This window comes from Salvelinus alpinus, chromosome 18 (assembly GCF_045679555.1).
Source record: "Salvelinus alpinus chromosome 18, SLU_Salpinus.1, whole genome shotgun sequence".
NCBI classification, from domain to species: Eukaryota; Metazoa; Chordata; class Actinopteri; order Salmoniformes; family Salmonidae; genus Salvelinus; species Salvelinus alpinus.
Window position 1 is genome coordinate 5,844,693 of NC_092103.1, and position 21,435 is coordinate 5,866,127.

Below are 21,435 nucleotides of genomic sequence, written 5' to 3' on the forward strand. Positions count from 1 at the left end.
TGTAAAGTACTTAAGTAAAAATACTTTAAAGTACTACTTAAGTATTTTTTGGGGGTATCTGTACTATACTTTACTATTTATATTTTAGACTACTTTTACTTTTACTTCACTACATTCCAAAACAAAATAATATACTTTTTACTCCATACATTTTCTCTGACACCCAAAAGTACATTTACATTTACATTTAAGTCATTTAGCAGACGCTCTTATCCAGAGCGACTTACAAATTGGTGCATTCACCTTATGACATCCAGTGGAACAGCCACTTTACAATAGTGCATCTAAATCTTTTAAGGGGGGGGGGGGGTGAGAAGGATTACTTTATCCTATCCTAGGTATTCCTTAAAGAGGTGGGGTTTCAGGTGTCTCCGGAAGGTGGTGATTGACTCCGCTGTCCTGGCGTCGTGAGGGAGTTTGTTCCACCATTGGGGGGCCAGAGCAGCGAACAGTTTTGACTGGGCTGAGCGGGAACTGTACTTCCTCAGTGGTAGGGAGGCGAGCAGGCCAGAGGTGGATGAATGCAGTGCCCTTGTTTGGGTGTAGGGCCTGATCAGAGCCTGGAGGTACTGAGGTGCCGTTCCCCTCACAGCTCCGTAGGCAAGCACCATGGTCTTGTAGCGGATGCGAGCTTCAACTGGAAGCCAGTGGAGAGAGCGGAGGAGCGGGGTGACGTGAGAGAACTTGGGAAGGTTGAACACCAGACGGGCTGCGGCGTTCTGGATGAGTTGTAGGGGTTTAATGGCACAGGCAGGGAGCCCAGCCAACAGCGAGTTGCAGTAATCCAGACGGGAGATGACAAGTGCCTGGATTAGGACCTGCGCCGCTTCCTGTGTGAGGCAGGGTCGTACTCTGCGGATGTTGTAGAGCATGAACCTACAGGAACGGGCCACCGCCTTGATGTTAGTTGAGAACGACAGGGTGTTGTCCAGGATCACGCCAAGGTTCTTAGTGCTCTGGGAGGAGGACACAATGGAGTTGTCAACCGTGATGGCGAGATCATGGAACGGGCAGTCCTTCCCCGGGAGGAAGAGCAGCTCCGTCTTGCCGAGGTTCAGCTTGAGGTGGTGATCCGTCATCCACACTGATATGTCTGCCAGACATGCAGAGATGCGATTCGCCACCTGGTCATCAGAAGGGGGAAAGGAGAAGATTAGTTGTGTGTCGTCTGCATAGCAATGATAGGAGAGACCATGTGAGGTTATGACAGAGCCAAGTGACTTGGTGTATAGCGAGAATAGGAGAGGGCCTAGAACAGAGCCCTGGGGGACACCAGTGGTGAGAGCACGTGGTGAGGAGACAGATTCTCGCCACGCCACCTGGTAGGAGCGACCTGTCAGGTAGGACGCAATCCAAGCGTGGGCCGCGCCGGAGATGCCCAACTCGGAGAGGGTGGAGAGGAGGATCTGATGGTTCACAGTATCGAAGGCAGCCGATAGGTCTAGAAGGATGAGAGCAGAGGAGAGAGAGTTAGCTTTAGCAGTGCGGAGCGCCTCCGTGATACAGAGAAGAGCAGTCTCAGTTGAATGACTAGTCTTGAAACCTGACTGATTTGGATCAAGAAGGTCATTCTGAGAGAGATAGAGGGAGAGCTGGCCAAGGACGGCACGTTCAAGAGTTTTGGAGAGAAAAGAAAGAAGGGATACTGGTCTGTAGTTGTTGACATCGGAGGGATCGAGTGTAGGTTTTTTCAGAAGGGGTGCAACTCTCGCTCTCTTGAAGACGGAAGGGACGTAGCCAGCGGTCAGGGATGAGTTGATGAGCGAGGTGAGGTAAGGGAGAAGGTCTCCGGAAATGGTCTGGAGAAGAGAGGAGGGGATAGGGTCAAGCGGGCAGGTTGTTGGGCGGCCGGCCGTCACAAGACGCGAGATTTCATCTGGAGAGAGAGGGGAGAAAGAGGTCAGAGCACAGGGTAGGGCAGTGTGAGCAAAACCAGCGGTGTCGTTTGACTTAGCAAACGAGGATCGGATGTCGTCGACCTTCTTTTCAAAATGGTTGACGAAGTCATCTGCAGAGAGGGAGGAGGGGGGGGGAGGGGGAGGAGGATTCAGGAGGGAGGAGAAGGTGGCAAAGAGCTTCCTAGGGTTAGAGGCAGATGCTTGGAATTTAGAGTGGTAGAAAGTGGCTTTAGCAGCAGAGACAGAAGAGGAAAATGTAGAGAGGAGGGAGTGAAAGGATGCCAGGTCCGCAGGGAGGCGAGTTTTCCTCCATTTCCGCTCGGCTGCCCGGAGCCCTGTTCTGTGAGCTCGCAATGAGTCGTCGAGCCACGGAGCGGGAGGGGAGGACCGAGCCGGCCTGGAGGATAGGGGACATAGAGAGTCAAAGGATGCAGAAAGGGAGGAGAGGAGGGTTGAGGAGGCAGAATCAGGAGATAGGTTGGAGAAGGTTTGAGCAGAGGGAAGAGATGATAGGATGGAAGAGGAGAGGGTAGCGGGGGAGAGAGAGCGAAGGTTGGGACGGCGCGATACCATCCGAGTAGGGGCAGTGTGGGAAGTGTTGGATGAGAGCGAGAGGGAAAAGGATACAAGGTAGTGGTCGGAGACTTGGAGGGGAGTTGCAATGAGGTTAGTGGAAGAACAGCATCTAGTAAAGATGAGGTCGAGCGTGTTGCCTGCCTTGTGAGTAGGGGGGGAAGGTGAGAGGGTGAGGTCAAAAGAGGAGAGGAGTGGAAAGAAGGAGGCAGAGAGGAATGAGTCAAAGGTAGACGTGGGGAGGTTAAAGTCGCCCAGAACTGTGAGAGGTGAGCCGTCCTCAGGAAAGGAGCTTATCAAGGCATCAAGCTCATTGATGAACTCTCCGAGGGAACCTGGAGGGCGATAAATGATAAGGATGTTAAGCTTGAAAGGGCTGGTAACTGTGACAGCATGGAATTCAAAGGAGGCGATAGACAGATGGGTAAGGGGAGAAAGAGAGAATGACCACTTGGGAGGGATGAGGATCCCGGTGCCACCACCCCGCTGACCAGAAGCTCTCGGGGTGTGCGAGAACACGTGGGCGGACGAAGAGAGAGCAGTAGGAGTAGCAGTGTTATATGTGGTGATCCATGTTTCCGTCAGTGCCAAGAAGTCGAGGGACTGGAGGGAGGCATAGGCTGAGATGAACTCTGCCTTGTTGGCCGCAGATCGGCAGTTCCAGAGGCTACCGGAGACCTGGAACTCCACGTGGGTCGTGCGGGCTGGGACCACCAGATTAGGGTGGCCGCGGCCACGCGGTGTGGAGCGTTTGTATGGTCTGTGCAGAGAGGAGAGAACAGGGATAGACAGACACATAGTTGACAGGCTACAGAAGAGACTACGCTAATGCAAAGGAGATTGGAATGACAAGTGGACTACGCGTCTCGAATGTTCAGAAAGTTAAGCTTACGTAGCAAGAATCTTATTGACTAAAATGATTAAGATGATACAGTACTGCTGAAGTAGGCTAGCTGGCAGTGGCTGCGTTGTTGACTTTGTAGGCTAGCTGGCAGTGGCTGCGTTGTTGACACTACACTAATCAAGTCGTTCCATTGAGTGTAATAGTTTCTACAGTGCTGCTATTCGGGGGCTAGCTGGCTAGCTAGCAGTGTTGATTACGTTACGTTGCGTTAAAAGAACGACAATAGCTGGCTAGCTAACCTAGAAAATCGCTCTAGACTACACAATTATCTTTGATACAAAGACGGCTATGTAGCTAGCTATGTAGCTAGCTACGATCAAACAAATCAAACCGTTGTACTGTAATGAAATGAAATGAAAATGTGATACTACCTGTGGAGCGAAGCGGAATGCGACCGGGTTGTTGAGTGCGGAAGTTCTATTCGGTAGACGTTGGCTAGCTGTTGGCTAGCTAGCAGTGTCTCCTACGTTAAGGACGACAAATAGCTGGCTAGCTAACCTCGGTAAATTAAGATAATCACTCTAAAACTACACACTCTAAACTACACGATTATCTTGGATACGAAGACAGCAAAGACAACTATGTAGCTAGCTAACACTACACTAATCAAGTCGTTCAGTTGAGTGTAATAGTTGCACAGTGCTGCTATTCGGTAGACGGTGGACGTTTGCTAGCTGGCTAGCTGCTGGGCAGATAGCAGTGTAGACTGCGTTAGGACGACGAAATACGATAATTACGCAATTGTCTTTGATACAAAGACGGCTATGTAGCTAGCTAAGAAGAAATTGCTAAGATTAGACAAATCAAACCGTTGTACTATAATGAAATGTAATGAAATGTAATGAAAAGTTATACTACCTGCGGACCAAAGTGCGAATGCGACCGCTAGCTCCCACCCAGTACTCGTTACATTTTGAATAGTAGGACAGGAAAATAGTAAAATTTATGCACTTATCAAGAGAACATCCCCGGTCATCCCTATTGATCTGGCAGACTCACTAAACACAAACGCTTTGTTTGTAAATTATGTCTGAGCAGTAACGGTTCTAGCTTGTATGGCTCCCTGGGCGAACCCCCCCACTAAATGCATTAGTACTGTACACAGTTAGAGGTGCGCTATTTGATAGATTCCCCCGCTCCCCCTACCTCGGGCTTCCAGTGGGGAGAACTGAAGTCAACCTACCTCCGCCCCCCTCCCCATCTCGTACTTCTGAGTGGGAGACCTTGCCAGGCAGTAGCCTGCCTAGCTCACAAACTAGAATCAGGGCGCCCACTCCGACAAGGTTAATTGACCCACAGACAACATGACAGGATATTGACGTGACGTGCAAATGAGCGATAGCATACCGATCACGCAAATGTCACCATTCCAATTTTTTGGGTGCGGGTTCCCCGGGCCGCCCCCGGTAAGATGCCGCCCTGGGCGGCTGCCCATGTTGCCTATACCTGAATCCGCCACTGTGTCTGAGTGTTGGAGCATGCCCCAGGCTATCCGTAAATTTAAAAAAAACAAGAAAATGGTGCTGTCTGGTTTGCTTAATATAGGGAATTTTAAATGATTTATACTTTTACTTTCAATACTTAACTATAAAAAAACTTTTTATAGTAGTATTTTACTGGGTGACTTTCACTTTTACTTGAGTAATTTTCTATTAAGGTATCTTTACTTTTACTCAAGCATGACAATTGGCTACTTTTTTCCACCACTGTGGAAGACTGAACATGACATATGAGAAAAAATAAAACAAAAAATCTGTTGAACTTCCTCCCACCCGCTGAAGTGTCTTCCCAAAAAAGACGTGCAAATCCCCCCTAGTATACAAGCGCCTAAATACTCTCCAGGAAACATAGTGGTTCAAGCAGCTAGGCTAAACTCTTTCCAAGTGGAGCGTTGTGACAATTAAATTATAAAAGATAAATAAATATATATATATATATATATATATAAGATATAAGAAAAAAATGATTGAAAGCACAGTTTATCAATAGTGCCATGTAAAGTGACAACAGGGTGTTAAATCAAATAACATAGGTAGCATGACAGCTTATGGCCTCGACAAAATAAAAGGGAACCTGTTACCACAAACCAACATAGAAAACAATGACAAAATAACATAAAATTATATATATATTATATGAATAGACGCTTACTTTCAGCCAACAATGTGGAAAATGTACATATAATAATAAAATAACAAAACAGGAGGCACTGTAGTAGGCTATATGTGTCGGGCCTTACCTATCAAACACTGCAGATACAATAAATATCCATGTTGTTGATCCGGTCAGACTGGGGGAGGAGTTCCCTTCAAGTTCTTGTTGATAAAGTAAATTGCAGCGGTCGGGTCGTTGAACTTGTGAAGAGCCCCGCGTGGTAGTGTGATACAGAGCTCAGCTGGGAAGAAGAGGCCAAACTTGACTCCCGGACAGGTGTGCAGAAGCCGCTTTGTGTTTCCGAACATCACTCGTTCCTTGGCCACGGAGGCAGTGAAGTCTGGGAAAATGGACAGTCTCTTGCCTCTGTACAGTAAGGGTGATGCTTCTCCAGCTTGGTGCAGGATCTGGTCCCGGACGTGGTAGTAATGCACTCTAATGACGAAGGGCCGTGGGGGGTCACGCTCTCTGGGTCTAGCTCGCAGTGGCTTATGGGTCTGAGGGGGTTTTCTTCAAGGTTAAGTCCTGCAATAGTTGGGAAACAAAGTCTGCTGGGCGGGGCCCCACCAGACCTTCAGCAATGCCCACTAGGCGTATGTTGTGGCGGCGTTGACGTCCTTCTACATTGTAGAATAATAGTGAAGACATCAAAACTATAAAATAACACATATGGAATCAAGTAGTGAAAAAAAGTGTTCAACAAATCAAAATATATTTTATATTTTAAATTATTCAATGTAGCCATCCTTTACCTTGATGACAGCTTTGCACACTCTTGACATTCTCTCAACTGGATTCATGAGGTAGTCACCTGGAATGCATTTCAATGAACTGGTGTGCCTTGTTAAAAGTTAATTTGTGGAATTTCTTTACTAGGGTCCACAAAAATTATTACTCGGGTCCACACAAAACATAAAATATGACATAATACAGAACATTAATAGATGTGAACAGCTCAAGTAAATCAAGACATTACAGTCCGTTATCACTATTTAGTCCATACATACCCTACAGTTTATCTGACAAGCCAGGGTATACACTAATGTATTCAAGCTGACTGTATACCTGAGTAGGTGTAAAGATGGCCAGGCGAGATTGTACTGTTTTCCACTAGAGGGCAGCCAAAGACCCTAAAATCCCCAGCCTGTTTCAACCCGAACTATGAGACAGATATTTCCCCGGATGTATAAATGTGAAGCTTCCGCTTGGCGTTTCCACTCACTACCAAATATGGTAGTGAGAGGAAGCCCAGTGGCCGGCAGTGGGAGAAGATGGACGGAGATTGATTTTGGCCGACATTCTGCACATTTTCTCATTGATGAAACATTTGGTCTCATTACAGTTTTCTGTTCCCAAAACTAGAATCTGTTATGAACAGAGTGGAGTAGACTTTAACCTTTGCCAAAGTTGTAAAAATGTGCTTTGTTAGAAGGAGTGCAAAGGCGAATTGAGTTATTGCACAAGCGCACTTAACAGAGTGAAGAACGGGCTAATAGGATACGTGCTAGCTCGTGCTTGGCTCGGCCCACCTTCTTGCTTGTTCTGCCCACTATGACTTATTTGTTCCTATTGGAAACGACGGGCTGTTGTCTATCTTGGTTTAGTTATAAAAATCAATGGTACTGTGCTGTACATGAATAGATCAGTGGGATATGGTTTCAGGTATTGACATTTTACTACATCACAACATGAACCACACCACAAAGTGTCCAGTTCACAGCTCAAAATCAAGTATATTCTGTGACAGAAAGTGGCCTAAATTTACAGGAATTAATTTGATTGATGAAAAAAATCGGAAACACTAGAGATTAGGTCTACACCTGTCTAGGTATGTTGAATTTATCTGCCACGGCAATACGTGCAAAACGCTGTGTCTACATACCTATCCCTCATGCTGAGTCATATCCTACAGCTGCAGTGGTCTATGCGCATGACGGATGAGGCCGTGGAAGGTTGGGGTGGGTTTGAGGAAGGGGTAGGGAGGATTTGGGGAAGAGGCAGGGACGGTTTGAGGAAGGGAATGGGTGGGGTGAGGGTGAAGGGTGGGGTGGGTTTGGGCCCCCCTGTCTGGTCTGATCAGCAGGTGTTTATTATGGGGACGTTCCCTGAGTGTGAAATCAGGGCCCGGGTCTTCATAAAATGGGTCTGAAATCAGTGTGTTTTTGACTCATAGTACTGCTGACCAGGTTGGAGTGTATAGTATAGGTTAGTAAAGATAACTGGATTTAATTAACCTCCCTGGTATGTAGGTCAAGTATTGACTAACTAACTGCCAATAACAAAGAGGGGTGTGGAGGTACAGAAACATAATTATCAGAGGAGGGAGACACGGATGAGTCACCAACCACTCCTATATAGTAACGTACAGTATGTACTGCATCTTTAAAACACAGGTACCTTCACTCATAACTGATTTATAAGAAAGTTAGGATCTATAATACAGTGCCAGTCAAAAGTTTGGACACACCTACTCAATTCAAGGGTTTTTCTTTATTTGTACTGTTTTCTACATTGTAGAATAATAGTGAAGACATCCAAACTATGAAATAACAAATATGGAATCATGTAGTAACCAAAAAAGTGTTAAATCAAAATATATTTTAGATTCGATATTCTTCAAAGTAGCCACCCTTTGCCTTGATGACAGCTTTGCACACTCGTAATATCTATTACGGTCCCATTCTCAGTTGCTTTTAACAGTACCAATGAATTAGAACAGGTCACGGTAGAAATAGTTTTAGTTACTCAGCTCTGTGGTCCTGGAATTCTCTCCTGAACATTAAAACATTTGATGATCTCGTCTCGTTGGTGGAGTTTAAACACTTGATCGATGTAAATATCATAGAAGAGTATAATTGTCTTTTGGACAGCTGTTTTTAGTCAAGACATTCATGTTTTTTTTTTTTTTTACGTAATATGTAATTGTTGCACTGTATGTGTGTCTATAGTTTTGTTTAATGTTGTGTTAGTGTATGTAAGTTGTTTGGTCTGAAACTTTGTTCCCCCTGCTGCTATTGGACCAGGTTATCTCAATGAGAAAAGCCTGTATAAATCAAGGTTAAATAAATAAATAAAACCTTTTTTTCACTAAATTTAAAAAAAATTCTATTGAGCATAGACAAATCTATGAAATAGGTTATCGTGGGTTTTGCCTACACTCTTATAAAGAAAGGGTTCCATAAGGGTTCTTCAGCTGTCCCCATAGGAGAACCCTTTTTGGTTCCAGGTAAAACCCCTTTTTGGTTCCTGGTAAAACCCTTTTTGGTTCCAGGTAGAACCATTTTGGGTTTCATGTAGAACCCTCTGTGGAAAGGGTTCTACATGGAACCCAAAACCGTTCTACTTGGAACCAAAAGGGTTCAACCTGGAACCAACAAGGGTTCTTCAAAGGGTTATCCTATGGGGACAGCTGAAGAACCCTTTTAGGTTGTAGATAGCACCTTTTGTGTAGGGAGTGGGTAGGGGGTTCCCCCCTTAGGTCAGTAATGACAGTTTGAGTAAAAGTACCAGTACAACAAACTGGGAGCTAAAATGTTGAGTGATAATAACCTAAAGAACAGCCTAACAGCAATAGAACCGATAGAACACGCCATGTATTTAAGGTACAAGTTCAGATCCATAAAAAAATAAAAAATAAAACCATGTTAATTGGAAAATGAAAGATGTAGTGGAAATGATACGATAATGATCATAATGAATTCATGTTAGCCGGCCTGCAGATAACTGCACATAACTTACAAATGCAAAACTTGTTGTCGAACATATCTCCTCCTGGGCCCGTATTCATAAAGCATCTCAGAGAAGGAGTGCTGATCTAGGATCAGGTCCCCTAGTGACAGGTAGGAGTCCGGAAACCACAGACAATAACCATGTTAAAGGGATTGTATGAATTCATTTATAATTCATTTTACTAGGTAAATGGGGACGCCTAACTTGATAACTATTTATGTATAACTAGTTTAATAACTATTTTATGTAAGATATTTATGCTACACTACACTACTTCAAAGAGTTTGTTGAAATTGCTAGTGAACAGAAACTCCACAACTTGGATGCTTGCAATGATTATGAAGCGCGTACACTTGTATTATATAGCTTTAGAAAAGGAGATGAGCATTATTAAGCATCTTAAGTAAGATTTTAAGCATTATTACTATTTAAATGTGCTATGACTTACGTAAATAGATAGTCAAACTATATAGCTTAATAAAATTAGATACTGATGTTGCTTCATTTTGATTTACATGGTTGAGGTACATTTACCAAATACATTTATCAAAACATTTTACAGGTTAATACGAGTATGGAATAATTTACATAACAGTGCTATCAAAACAGCAGTGATCAGTACATACAAAGTTCATTTTAAATACATTTTTATTCTTTATGTTGTACAAAACATTTGAAGCGGTTTTAAAAAGCATTTTCTTTACAAATGTACAAAACTTCAGATTATATTACATGAACAAAAACATTGTTCAGAGTTTTGAAAGATGATATGAATGTCTCACGTAGCATCATTGCACTTTGCGACCACAGTGCATTGAAAGATTGCCATCACCATTGAGGAGCAAAGTACTCACCTGATTGAAGTCCAATTGCGGAAGAAGAAAAACTCACAGACAAGAAACTCACAGACAAGATACTCACAGACAAGAAACTCACAGACAAGAAACTCACGGACAACCATGTGATACTTGATACTCTTTTTTTTATCTGTTTTCTTTCAAATAAAATCTTTGGTACCTTTAAATACACTTAATAGTCTTTGAGCACTTTCCTGTAACATATCAATTAATTTGTACCTGTAATGAATGGCTTGGAAGAGTAATATAAATATAAATGTCTAATACGGTATGTTGAACAGTATGAATTTGACAAACAACTTGGCTGATAGAATGGATCGAAGGCCTCTTAGGATGTGTTCTGTCTGTCCGAGTCTTGTTTCCCTGATAACTAATACATTTCCAGTCATACGTCAGCACCTGGTCCTCCAAGTTTTGTCGATAAATAGCCTAGATGGTCAATTCCAGTTTTGTCCCACAAAGGAGGTTGTTCCGAGGGCTCTTGTCAAAACGTCATATCACGATCCCATTTATGGTAGTGCTGAGCAATTAGTGCTATTTGAGGTCAGTTCGGTTTCGGGTTAAAAACATTTTTTTTTATAATTAAGGTTTTCGATTTTGGTTTTGATTGTTTCTTTTTTATGTTATGAATTATGTGGGTTGAATAAAACTATTAAAAAAAGTCTCATGATAGCAGTGACTGCCCATTACTTTTTTTTATCACGTATTAACCATAATTTGTTCACTCTACTTTAATAAAATATTTTAGTTGCTGTGAATTTCATATTTGTTTCGTTGTTGATGACTTTATTACTTCATTCCAAGTCATGATCTCATCTCTATAGAGCTGCTGCCTATTCCGTCTGTCAAAATCACTATTGTTATAGTTATTTAAACTCAACGAGGCATTATTTCATGACTGCTGAATACCAACTACCAATGACTTAGATCACGTGTCAAACTCATTCTACTGAGGGCAGAGTGACTGCGGGTTTTCGCTCCTCCCTTGTGTTTGATTGATGAATTAAGGTCACTGATTAGTAAGGAACTCCCTCACCTGGTTGTTTAGGTCTGAAGTGAAAGGCAAAACCAAAAATCAGCAGACACTACCCTCAATGGAATGAGTTTGACACCCCTGACTTAGATCATGTCTTTTCAGGTAGAGAAGCAATTGCTCTCTATCCCTCTCCATCGCATATTCTTCCGTCTCTTCTTTCTCTTTCCGTGTCTGCCCCCCACACCTAACGTGACAGGCGTAAAAGAAACACACAGACCGGACAAGTAGGCGCGCAATAGATTGTGGTCATTGTAGTTAATGGCCACGTTTTCTGCGCTAAACTATGCAGAATATTGTCCTGTTGGAAACTACAACTCCCTACTACATCACGTAGTTTGGGCTTGATCTGATTTATTCTCGAGAGAAACTGTGCAATGTGTGCATTGAGCAATTAGAATGTTTAAAAAAACGAAAAATAACCACCATTTTGGTTAATCGCTGATCACTAATAGATGGACAAAGAACAGTCTTTAGTCATAGGGTTTGAACCTAGCGAGTGGAACACTCTTTGCCGTGAATCACACGGCTTGTCTTGATGCTTTGACAATGGCTAGAAGGCAATGTTTGGTTTTCAAAGTTACAAGTTCAGGTCGGTCTCTGTAATAATATCTTTAGTCTTTAAGTCTTGGTCTCGGTGGCGTCCAGTGAGTCCGTAGGTGTCTCTTCATGTGTAGTGCCGGGTGGTCGGACCTTGAGAAGGCCCTGTCTCATAGGTGTCTCTTCATGTGTAGAGCCAGGTGGTCGGACCTTGAGAAGGCCCTGTCTCATAGGTGTCTCTTCATGTGTAGTGCCAGGTGGTCGGACCTTGAGAAGGCCCTGTCTCATAGGTGTCTCTTCATGTGTAGTGCCAGGTGGTCGGACCTTGAGAAGGCCCTGTCTCATAGGTGTCTCTTCATGTGTAGAGCCAGGTGGTCAGACCTTGAGAAGGCCCTGTCTCATAGGTGTCTCTTCATGTGTAGAGCCAGGTGGTCAGACCTTGAGAAGGCCCTGTCTCATAGGTGTCTCTTCATGTGTAGAGCCAGGTGGTCAGACCTTGAGAAGGCCCTGTCTCATAGGTGTCTCTTCATGTGTAGAGCCAGGTGGTCAGACCTTGAGAAGGCCCTGTCTCATAGGTGTCTCTTCATGTGTAGAGCCAGGTGGTCAGACCTTGAGAAGGCCCTGTCACACTTGGCACACTGGAAGGGGCGATGCCCGGTGTGTTTCCTGTAGTGCCGTGTGAGCTCATCCGAACGGGCAAACTTCCAGCCGCAGCCCACCCAGTCACAGTGATAAGGCTTCTCTCCTAATAATGACACAACACATGCACGTGCGCACACAGGCACGCACACACACACACAGAGAGAGAGAGAGAGAGAGACACAAACACGGCCGTTAGAATTTTGTTTGTTGACCCCGGAGTTAAAACAGACCAAACTCTCCTCTCCTCAACACAGATAGAGGTTGGTCCTGTCCTGCAGCGCATGGAGGTTAAACTAATCAGCCTACAGTCAGTATAAACCTGCTGCTGTTTAAATGCCTGTTCATGACACCTGCCAACTGGGCTGCTGTTCTCTCTTTTTACTCTATTTTACCATGATGTAGAGTAGAGTAATTTACTGCTAGTAATACAACAGCCGTTATGCCAGGGCCAAGTAGCATAGGGGTAGGTAGCAGGGAAGGTAAGAGTTATAGGTGAACATAAAGCGTACTGCTGAGGGACATTAACTGGCGTTACTGAATAAAGAATGAATGAACGCATGAATAAGTAAAATCATCCTGTCATATAGTAGCTCTATAGTGCAGTAAACACACAAGGGTCACATTGCTGCCTGTTACAAATGGTTCCATTTCAACAAATTAAATGGATTATTCCAGCCATTAAATGTGTCTCCATTCTACAGACTGTCTCCATACCAAATCATTACCAAATGAATACAAAATTGAAAGTAAAGTTAATATTAATCCAGTATAAACTTAATGTTAAAGTTTCCTGCTGTGAATCACTAAAGGCCTACCATTTCATAAACCATAAACTACAGTAATGAAACTCATAACCAAGCGATGCAATAAGAATTAAAAATCTAAAAATCCTCCTGACATCAAAAAAACGTTTGAAATTGCGTTTTTTCCCAATGAGAAATCCAACATGTGTACCAACCTGTGTGTGTTCGGTGATGTGCCTTGAGGTGAGAGCTCTTGGTATAGGTTTTTCCACAGCCGGCATAGTCACACGTGTGTGTGGCAATTCTCTTCCTAGGCCATGAGCGCCGGCCGCGTTTGGGTTTGGGCTCCTCTGGTAGACTGTCGCCACCGGGGGACATGAGCTCTAGGAGGAGAGAGGAGGGCGAAGTGATGAGCATCATCACCTCAATGTTTTCCTAAGAGTCAGGCACCAGAAAATTCGGATATGTTGTGTAAAAAAAGGCTCTCGGTCAAAAAGACTTAGATTGAAGTTGAACTGACCTTGGTACTGTAGAGACCCATGCTGCTGTGGGAAGGGAGAGTAGCCTGTCGGAGAGGTGTGGTGGTAGCCCGGACCGGGCAGCGGGATTTGGGCGTGGGTTAACACCTGGCTGGAGGGGTGGTGGTCCCTGGCCAGTGTGTGGTCCGGAGACAGAGATGAGGCTGATCGGCTGGCAGTCATAGGGCGCCCCCCTGGGGGGAAGCCGTGGGGGTCGAGGCGGGGCCTCTGACCAGCCCTGGGCTGGGAGTGTGAGTTCACCACCCCTAGTTGGAGGTCCATGGGCCGGGTGATGGTGCACGTGCTGGGGTTCTCCTGCTTTATCCTATGGCAAATAAAGGGCAACGAGGAGGAGGGGTCCGTGGCGGCGCCCACACCAGCTTTACTACTCACATTAATGCTGTGGTCAACCTCTGCCATATCCATGGTGGACTTCACCACAAACTTGCCATGCAGGCTGGTGGGATGGAGGTACGCCGTGTCCAGTTCAGGTCTCATCAGCTCCGCCACGAACCCCCCAGAGGGGGACACGTCGTTGATGTCAGGGATAGTGTACAGCATGTCACTGTGAGCAGAGTCCTGGGGAGAGGGGAGCTGGTAGGAGGAGTAGGATCCCGGGGAAGGGGACAGGTTCTGGGACCCACTCGTTGCCATAGCCTCAGCCTGCTGCTGCTGTTGTAGCATAGTGTTGGACAGGATGAAGTCATAGTCCAATAGATCCAGCTCTTCAGGTTCTTTCTTGGCCATTCCAGTGGAGACGTCCTGGTCAGAACAGCCGCTCCTCTTCAGGTGGGACAGCTCCTCCTTCCATCTCTAGGGAAGACGAGAAACACACATTGAAATCAGTATGAGTACAGAAAGAGAGCTGAGGTCATAGCTAATCCATGAGCATAATGCTGAAGACTGCCTGATATAATGGTGCTAAATCATCGAGAGACTGGCTGAGGTGAATCTGCTCACCCAGACTGTGTGTCCGTGGTCAAAACATTTCATTGCCAAATGTAAGTACCTGTCGATGAATTTCTTCTTCTGTCTAACTGAAATGGGAAAGTGATTCGTGGTCATATCTATCATTGTGTCTCAAATACGCTTGTGTAATCCCAGACATGTACAATAATCCCAGACATGTATGGATTAGTTCCAGTTTATTAGGATGCTATAACACAAGAGATCTGGATAAGCTTCTCATTGAGAACAACTCACATTTGGTAGGCTATTCTATACACATTATTGGCAATAGATAAACCAACAGTCTAAATCAATTCAAATCAAATCATAGTTTATTGGTCGTGTACACAGATTCGCAGATGCTATCGCAGGTGCAGAAAAATGCTTGTGTTTCTAGCGTCAACAGCGCAGTAATACCTAGCAGTAAATAAAACATTAAAAAAACACCATCCACACATAATCCCACAAAAATAATCATTAAGAAAGAAAGAAATGAAGAATTATCAGAACAAGCAATGTCAGTGACCAGAATATAAATATATCCAGTGGAGACTCCTCGGAGGAGGAAGAGGAAGACCATCCTCCACAGTTCATTTTTTTTGTAGTGCAACATTAAAAACGTAATATTTTTTTGTCACATATATTCACATGTCACCAAATAATTTATTAAAACGCACTGTTCTGCAATGAAGGTCTACAGTAGCCTCAGCAGCACCATGGTGTAGCCGGAGGACAGCTAGCTTCTGTCCTCCTCTGGGTAGATTGACTTCAATACAAATCCTAGGCGGCTCATGGTTCTCACCCCCTTCCATAGATTTACACAGCAATTATGACAAATTCATAATTCCCCCAACCTATCAAAGCTCTTGCAGCATGGAATGACTTAAAGCATAAGCTACAGCTAGCTAGCACTGGAGTGCATAAAATATGGTGACTAGTTGACTCAAAGAGAGAGAAAGACAGTAGTTGAACAGTTTTGAACAAATTAAGGAGAAGCAAGAGAGAGAGAGAGATTTTTAAACTTTCACTTTCACTTAGCTAACAAATGCAGCTAGCTAGTTTAGTCTACTCAAACACCCGGCTCAAACAGAAAGGGATGCTATGTTAGCTAGCTGGCTCTGTCTATCCAACACTAGAACTTTTCCAAGTGAAGGTACGCTTTTGGTTCTATTCATGTATTGCCACTGGGGCCCGCTGGTGTAACTGCTAAACTGCTTTCTGACTGTACACAGTACTGCATGACTGTAGCGGGTTTACTAATGCGTTAGGTCTAGTAGCTATGTTGACTATGACATGACAACAATGTAGGCTGTGTGTAGCAGTTAGCAGTCATGATATGAAGGTTTCTTGGAAAGGTTTTTTGCCTGGTCATAGACAGCTGATGTGTTGTGCACTGAAGTCCACAAGCGAAGGGAAAAGGTGAGAGGAGGAGAGCGTGTAAATAGTTGCGAGAAGGAATTATACTGTACAACGAGCAAAGTGATCACGCTGTTTTTATGTGGCTGCTATGAAAGTTAACTGTGTTTGTGTGTGATCAGGGGTGTATTCATTCCGACGATTCGGGGGAAAAATGTTTCTTAAACAGAAGCAAATGGTACAAAACGGGGAGAAAGATATCTGAATTTGTCCAATAGAAGCTCTAATTTGCAACTTTTGGGCTAATGATTACACCCTAGATCAGCTAGATGCAGGCAAGAGTGTGCACGTCGGTATTGAATGTGTCACTGTCTGTCTCCTGACGTGTGCACCTACGTTGTAAACTTTCATTCATAGGCTAGGTTGTAGCAACCTCATGATGGGTACAGGGAAAATTTGAGAGTCATGTAGTAGCCTAAACCTATCGAATGGAATATGAATGACTGTCATCCAATATGCTGTAACAGAAATAAGGCTCATAAAAAAATGAATAATCCTCCCTCATCTTAAACTGCACCAACCGCCACTGATATATACATATAATGTATGTAACTATATATATCCTACATACTATATAATGGTGTGTAACGACAGTATGCAAAGTATATGAATAGAATAGGTGTGTACAGCTGTAGTTATGTAGGATGAGCCATGGCTAGAATACAGTATATACACATAAAGTGGGTAAACACTATGTAAACATAATTAAAGTGACCAGTATTCAATGACTCGATGTAGCCGACATAGGGCAGCAGTCTCTAATGTGCAGGGTATAGTACCAGGTGGTAGCCGGCTAGAATAGTGACCAAGGTTCAGGGCACAGTAAAGCAATACAGGATGCCACTGCTGGGTATATGCTGTAAATTATAGCTAAATCCTTATAGTAGACTACCATCCATTCAGTCAGTGACCACGCTGAAAATTATACTGGTATCCCGGCTGGTTCACGCCCCTACAGCGGTGCGGTGTGCTAGAGTGCGGCAATGATAAAATGTAGCAACACGAATAACTACGAGCAATGACATAATGTCAAGAAATTAAACCAATGTCCATAGAAATACATAAATAAAGCCGATTATGACCTGACCTACCATTAAATATTCGGAATTTCCTAAAGCCTATAACCCAGACTGTTGAGATAAAAAAAAAATTGCTATGATTGACCATACTCACCAAATTCGCATGTCCCGTGGATTTATTCTTGACAGTCGGACCGCTTGCAAATGTGGATATGGATGGCAAAAGCGTCCCGCTCAATGCCATGTTATCGAAGTCACTTGGTGGTTGCCTGCATACACAAAAAATATGTAAATGTCAATCCTTATCGTTTTCTTCCAAAATAAGGAAAAGCCTATTAGGATCCAAGCGCACTTTATAATGGCATTGGCAATCCAAAATGCTGCTCTGTTAAACAAAAAAAAAGCCCGCACCTCATTAATGAAAATATACGTGGTTCTTCTGATGAATTTATTCTGTCAAATACACGGGTTGTTTCAGCATGGGTTACGTAGCCTATTTTACACCGGTTGACAATCCGAGATGATGTTGCGCTACACTTCACTCCAAGCCATGCTTGTGGACGCAGCGAATGGAACAGGCAGACTGAGACAGACAACCAAGCATGGAACCGCTGATGCAAATTGATCAGGAGTGAGGCGACACCCGGGGATTCCCTCGTCTCCCTAGCAATCCCGCTGCCATGCAGGGACCGGAGTACAGACTGAACCTACAAAAGTGACAGTGAGAGACTTCTTAAATCATCGCCAGTGGACACGCCTTCGTGTTGCTGAGCAACAGACAGGCAGGACAGAAACAACACTCCCCGCTGGTTAGGTAGAAAAAAATAAGGTGCAGTTCATGACGATAGCACAAGCTTGCAGGGCTGAAGAAGGAAGGAAAAAAACTCTGCGCTGTCTCCTGTTTATATCCATGCAAACAGAGCGATAGCAACAGGGAGGCCCTCACACAGCCGTTAGCTTTTTATCCAGAGCTAATGTGGGGGAACCGGATCAACTCAGTTCTAAGGGATCGCCTATAGGTTTCACAGCAGGCTAGTATGGGAATAATGACTTGTAGTTGCACTAATTTACGAGATATTGTAGCTCCTACAGAAAACACAACAAGTGTTCAGGGTCCTCATTTATCAACCAAGTGTAAATGTCTTACTACATTCTGGCGTACCTGGAGATTCTAGGATTTGCGTGTGGCAAAAATGTTCATTGATAAATCAGAAACATATTGTTGGCCTATTATACAATCCTGCCTGGAAAACGCCCTCCATTCACCTTTTATGGTAACAAAAACACCCTCATTTGCATTATAATTTGGAAATGTTGGAACTGGGCCATGTCCATTTCTAAAAGAAAGTTGATCACATTTCTGTAGAGGTGTGGGCAGAAGGTTTTAATATTTTGCAGGACACTAACTTCACATTTTACATGATTGATTGTCTTTTCAAACAATTTAAAAGTAAACGCTACAGCCCACATACGAAATGCGAATTGTTGTTCAATATTGCATTTTTGAATAGATGATTGTGTTTCTATCGCCTGTCTTGGTATAGGCTCTGAGATGAAATAGGCTATGATGTCACGCCTCTATCTCAGTCATAGCAATACTGCAGCCTACCCAAACTGTCTAGGCTACTGGTCTATTTACATTTGAGCATACTTAGCTAATGAATGAGCAATGGATAAATAGTATGTGTTGTGTTGCAGGAATACACAACAAAAAAACATATGATTACAAAATTCAAAGTAACATTTTAGGCTACATGCTGCTATGCAATCTCTTTACCAATGGCGTTTTAATATTTTTATTTGCCTACCATTGTTATAATTCCTGTGCGTCAAACAAGTTCAATAAATAGCCTACCAACCTTTGTGGGAAAAGTGACGCAAGAGTATTTTTTGTCAGGTAGCACCTTTGATAAGGAAGCCCCAGGACTGGGGACTCCCCACTCTAGGCTACTGTATAGGTATTCCCTTGTCTGTCACTCTAGCCTGTGCCTCCTTGTGAGAGTAGCCTATACAGTACCCTTATAGCCTTATAGATTTCCAACATGATACCTCCGACAGTTCTTACCTTTCAAACATTTCTGATGATTCTCTAACAATGATTCAGCACCTATTACCTTAAGTGAATAATAACGTTACAAATAAGGAACAGAATGCAGCTATTTCTTTGATTAGTAAATGTATAGGTTACAATGTTCATTATGCTTATCACATAACATTTGTGGAGTTGCCTGCTATTGTATTATATGGGTAAGTTATTATTAGCTTAACGTGTGTCGCTTATGAGTTGAGTGTGTATTGTGTAACCTCGTTGTGTACTTTGCCTGTGCAATACAATGGCGTTTAACCACGACAGTGGCCTACTACAGGTGTGTCACTGATTGTGAATTTCAAGGTAAAATTGGCAATGATGGCTGGTAAAATAGACATAGTACTTACATTCCAAAATGCATATCAGACTAGACTTTGCAATAAATGGTTTTGTGGGAGTTTCTCAGTATTGCAGACAGACGTCGGCAATGCACCTGCCTTAGGTGAGTTTTTGCATTTTGGCATATTGAACTCCGTGTCTGTGACCAGCTCATACATAAAGTAACCATGAAACGAGAATCGTTTTGGATCACTTCACGCTTCATTTGAACTATGCAGCCGTACTTTTTCAAACCCTTCGGGTTTAATTGCTGATCTCACGCCGCGTCTTGTTATCGGTGAAGGAGTACGACAACACATTATTAATCTACTTCTGAGCCTCACATCAGATCAGCATGACAACATGCTTTTTATGCATGGCTTTTTTACGAATGTCCTTCCATAGAATAGGCAGTTAACGTTTACAGTTGCAGTCAATTTTGTTCCCGTAGAATAGGCAGTTGGAGTTACAATTATGACAAAACACTCACTATACTGGCATATGACTACATACGGTACATCTATTTATATTGCTTATAAACTTGTATGGTCTCTGAATACATTCTCATGTTGTTTTTGAAGTGGGCTGAGGCTGTGTCGTGTTTGCTTTGAGCTGGAAGCCGACATGAATGCAGTGTCCCGCGGAGGTCTATCAGCTTAGAGTTCTGTGTCGAGAGCAAACACTGCTGGCTCACCGATCCTGTTGCATCAGGATCTTGTCGGTTGGGCCATGTCAACAAATGTCCAATTGGTTGTCTTCATTACTCCATTCACATGACATCTACCTTTCACTGTAGTGTAGAGACGTTATATGATACTTGTAAAACAAATGTTTTATTGGTATTCCACTGTTAACATATTTCTGGGGATAGAGTATAGGCGTACTGTCATAAGCTATATACATACATGGTGAGTTTATGTAAATGCGTAGTCACCTTACCCCTGCCTACATGTACAAATTACCTCGACTAACCTGTAACCCCGCACATTGACTCGGTACCGGTACCCCCTGCATATAGCCTCGTTATTGTTATTTTATTGTGTTACTTTTAATATTATTATTTTTTTGTTTATTTGGTAATTATTTTCTTAACTCTTTCCTGAACTGCATTGTTGGTTAAGGGCTTGTAAGTAAGCATTTCACAGAAAGGTCTACATCTGTTGTATTTGGCGCATGTGACTAATAAAGTTTGATTTGATTTGATGTCTATTTTAAAGACCAAACCTCCTGGCTTTGGTTGGTGAGAATATACTTGTTGTTAAGTGTTAAAATGATTAAAAAAAAAGAAGAAGACCTGTTTCCTGCAGCAGGTTTCAGAAACACAAAAGGCCTATCTCAATATGGCCATATTCTTTATGATAGAGGACAATGGCTTTGTATAGAGGTCTCAAAAGACAGGATTCACTTTCAACTCTTTCTGATGTTGTTGGCCTCATGAGAAAGAGATACAGAAAAAAAGGGAACGATAAAAAATGAAAAATAAAGAACGAAGGTAAGAGAAAGAGAGCGATAACATGTAATGTGTACATTTATCAATTCATGGATCTATTTACAGTTGAACTGTAAAACTGTTCCCAGTAAGTTACAGCATTACAGCTAAATACAGTTTTTTGCTTTACAGCAAGGATGCTGTAAAATGTTTTACAGTAAGAAAAAGGGTAGTGTATTATACAATACATAAGTATACTGTAAATGAGCCTATTGTAATCATTACAGCATCACAGCTGTATTATATAATTACAGTTATTTGCTGGCAATGCTGCCAGTATAATGCTGTAAATGTACAGTACACCATGTTACCCTAATCAGATTTACGGTACCAATAATCTTACTGTAATCTTTTTATTGTAATTGTAATTAATTAATGGATGAATGTATTAATTCATTGAGAGGAGGCAGGGTTTGTATTTTACAGTATTTTACTGTTATTGCATGGTTGACTGCTAGGTAATGTGTTTTAATATTATAGCATATCAAAGTGTTATCAGAAAGTATTTAGACCCCTTTCCTTTTTCCACATTTTGTTATGTTACAGCCTTATTCTAAAATGGATT

At 43.0% G+C, this 21,435-nt stretch overlaps 1 protein-coding gene across 1 annotated transcript; it reads right to left on the minus strand.

Annotated features, from left to right (window-relative positions):
* Positions 1–9,888: 9,888 nt before the first annotated feature.
* Positions 9,889–17,677, minus strand: klf4 (Kruppel like factor 4). The gene is made up of 5 exons (XM_071349835.1): positions 17,386–17,677; positions 17,129–17,243; positions 13,594–14,404; positions 13,289–13,456; positions 9,889–12,433 (listed from the first exon to the last, which is right to left on the minus strand). The coding sequence occupies exons 1-5, from the start codon at positions 17,388–17,390 to the stop codon at positions 12,258–12,260; spliced, it is 1,275 nt and encodes a 424-aa protein (XP_071205936.1). The 5' UTR covers positions 17,391–17,677; the 3' UTR covers positions 9,889–12,257.
* Positions 17,678–21,435: the final 3,758 nt, after the last annotated feature.

Coding starts and splice junctions, on each gene's coding strand:
- klf4 (XM_071349835.1), bottom strand. Junction 14,405..17,128: donor CCACGGGACATGCGAATTTG/GTGAGTATGGTC, acceptor CGTCTTCCCTAG/AGATGGAAGGAGGAGCTGTC. Junction 13,457..13,593: donor TGGGTCTCTACAGTACCAAG/GTCAGTTCAACT, acceptor CTCTCCTCCTAG/AGCTCATGTCCCCCGGTGGC.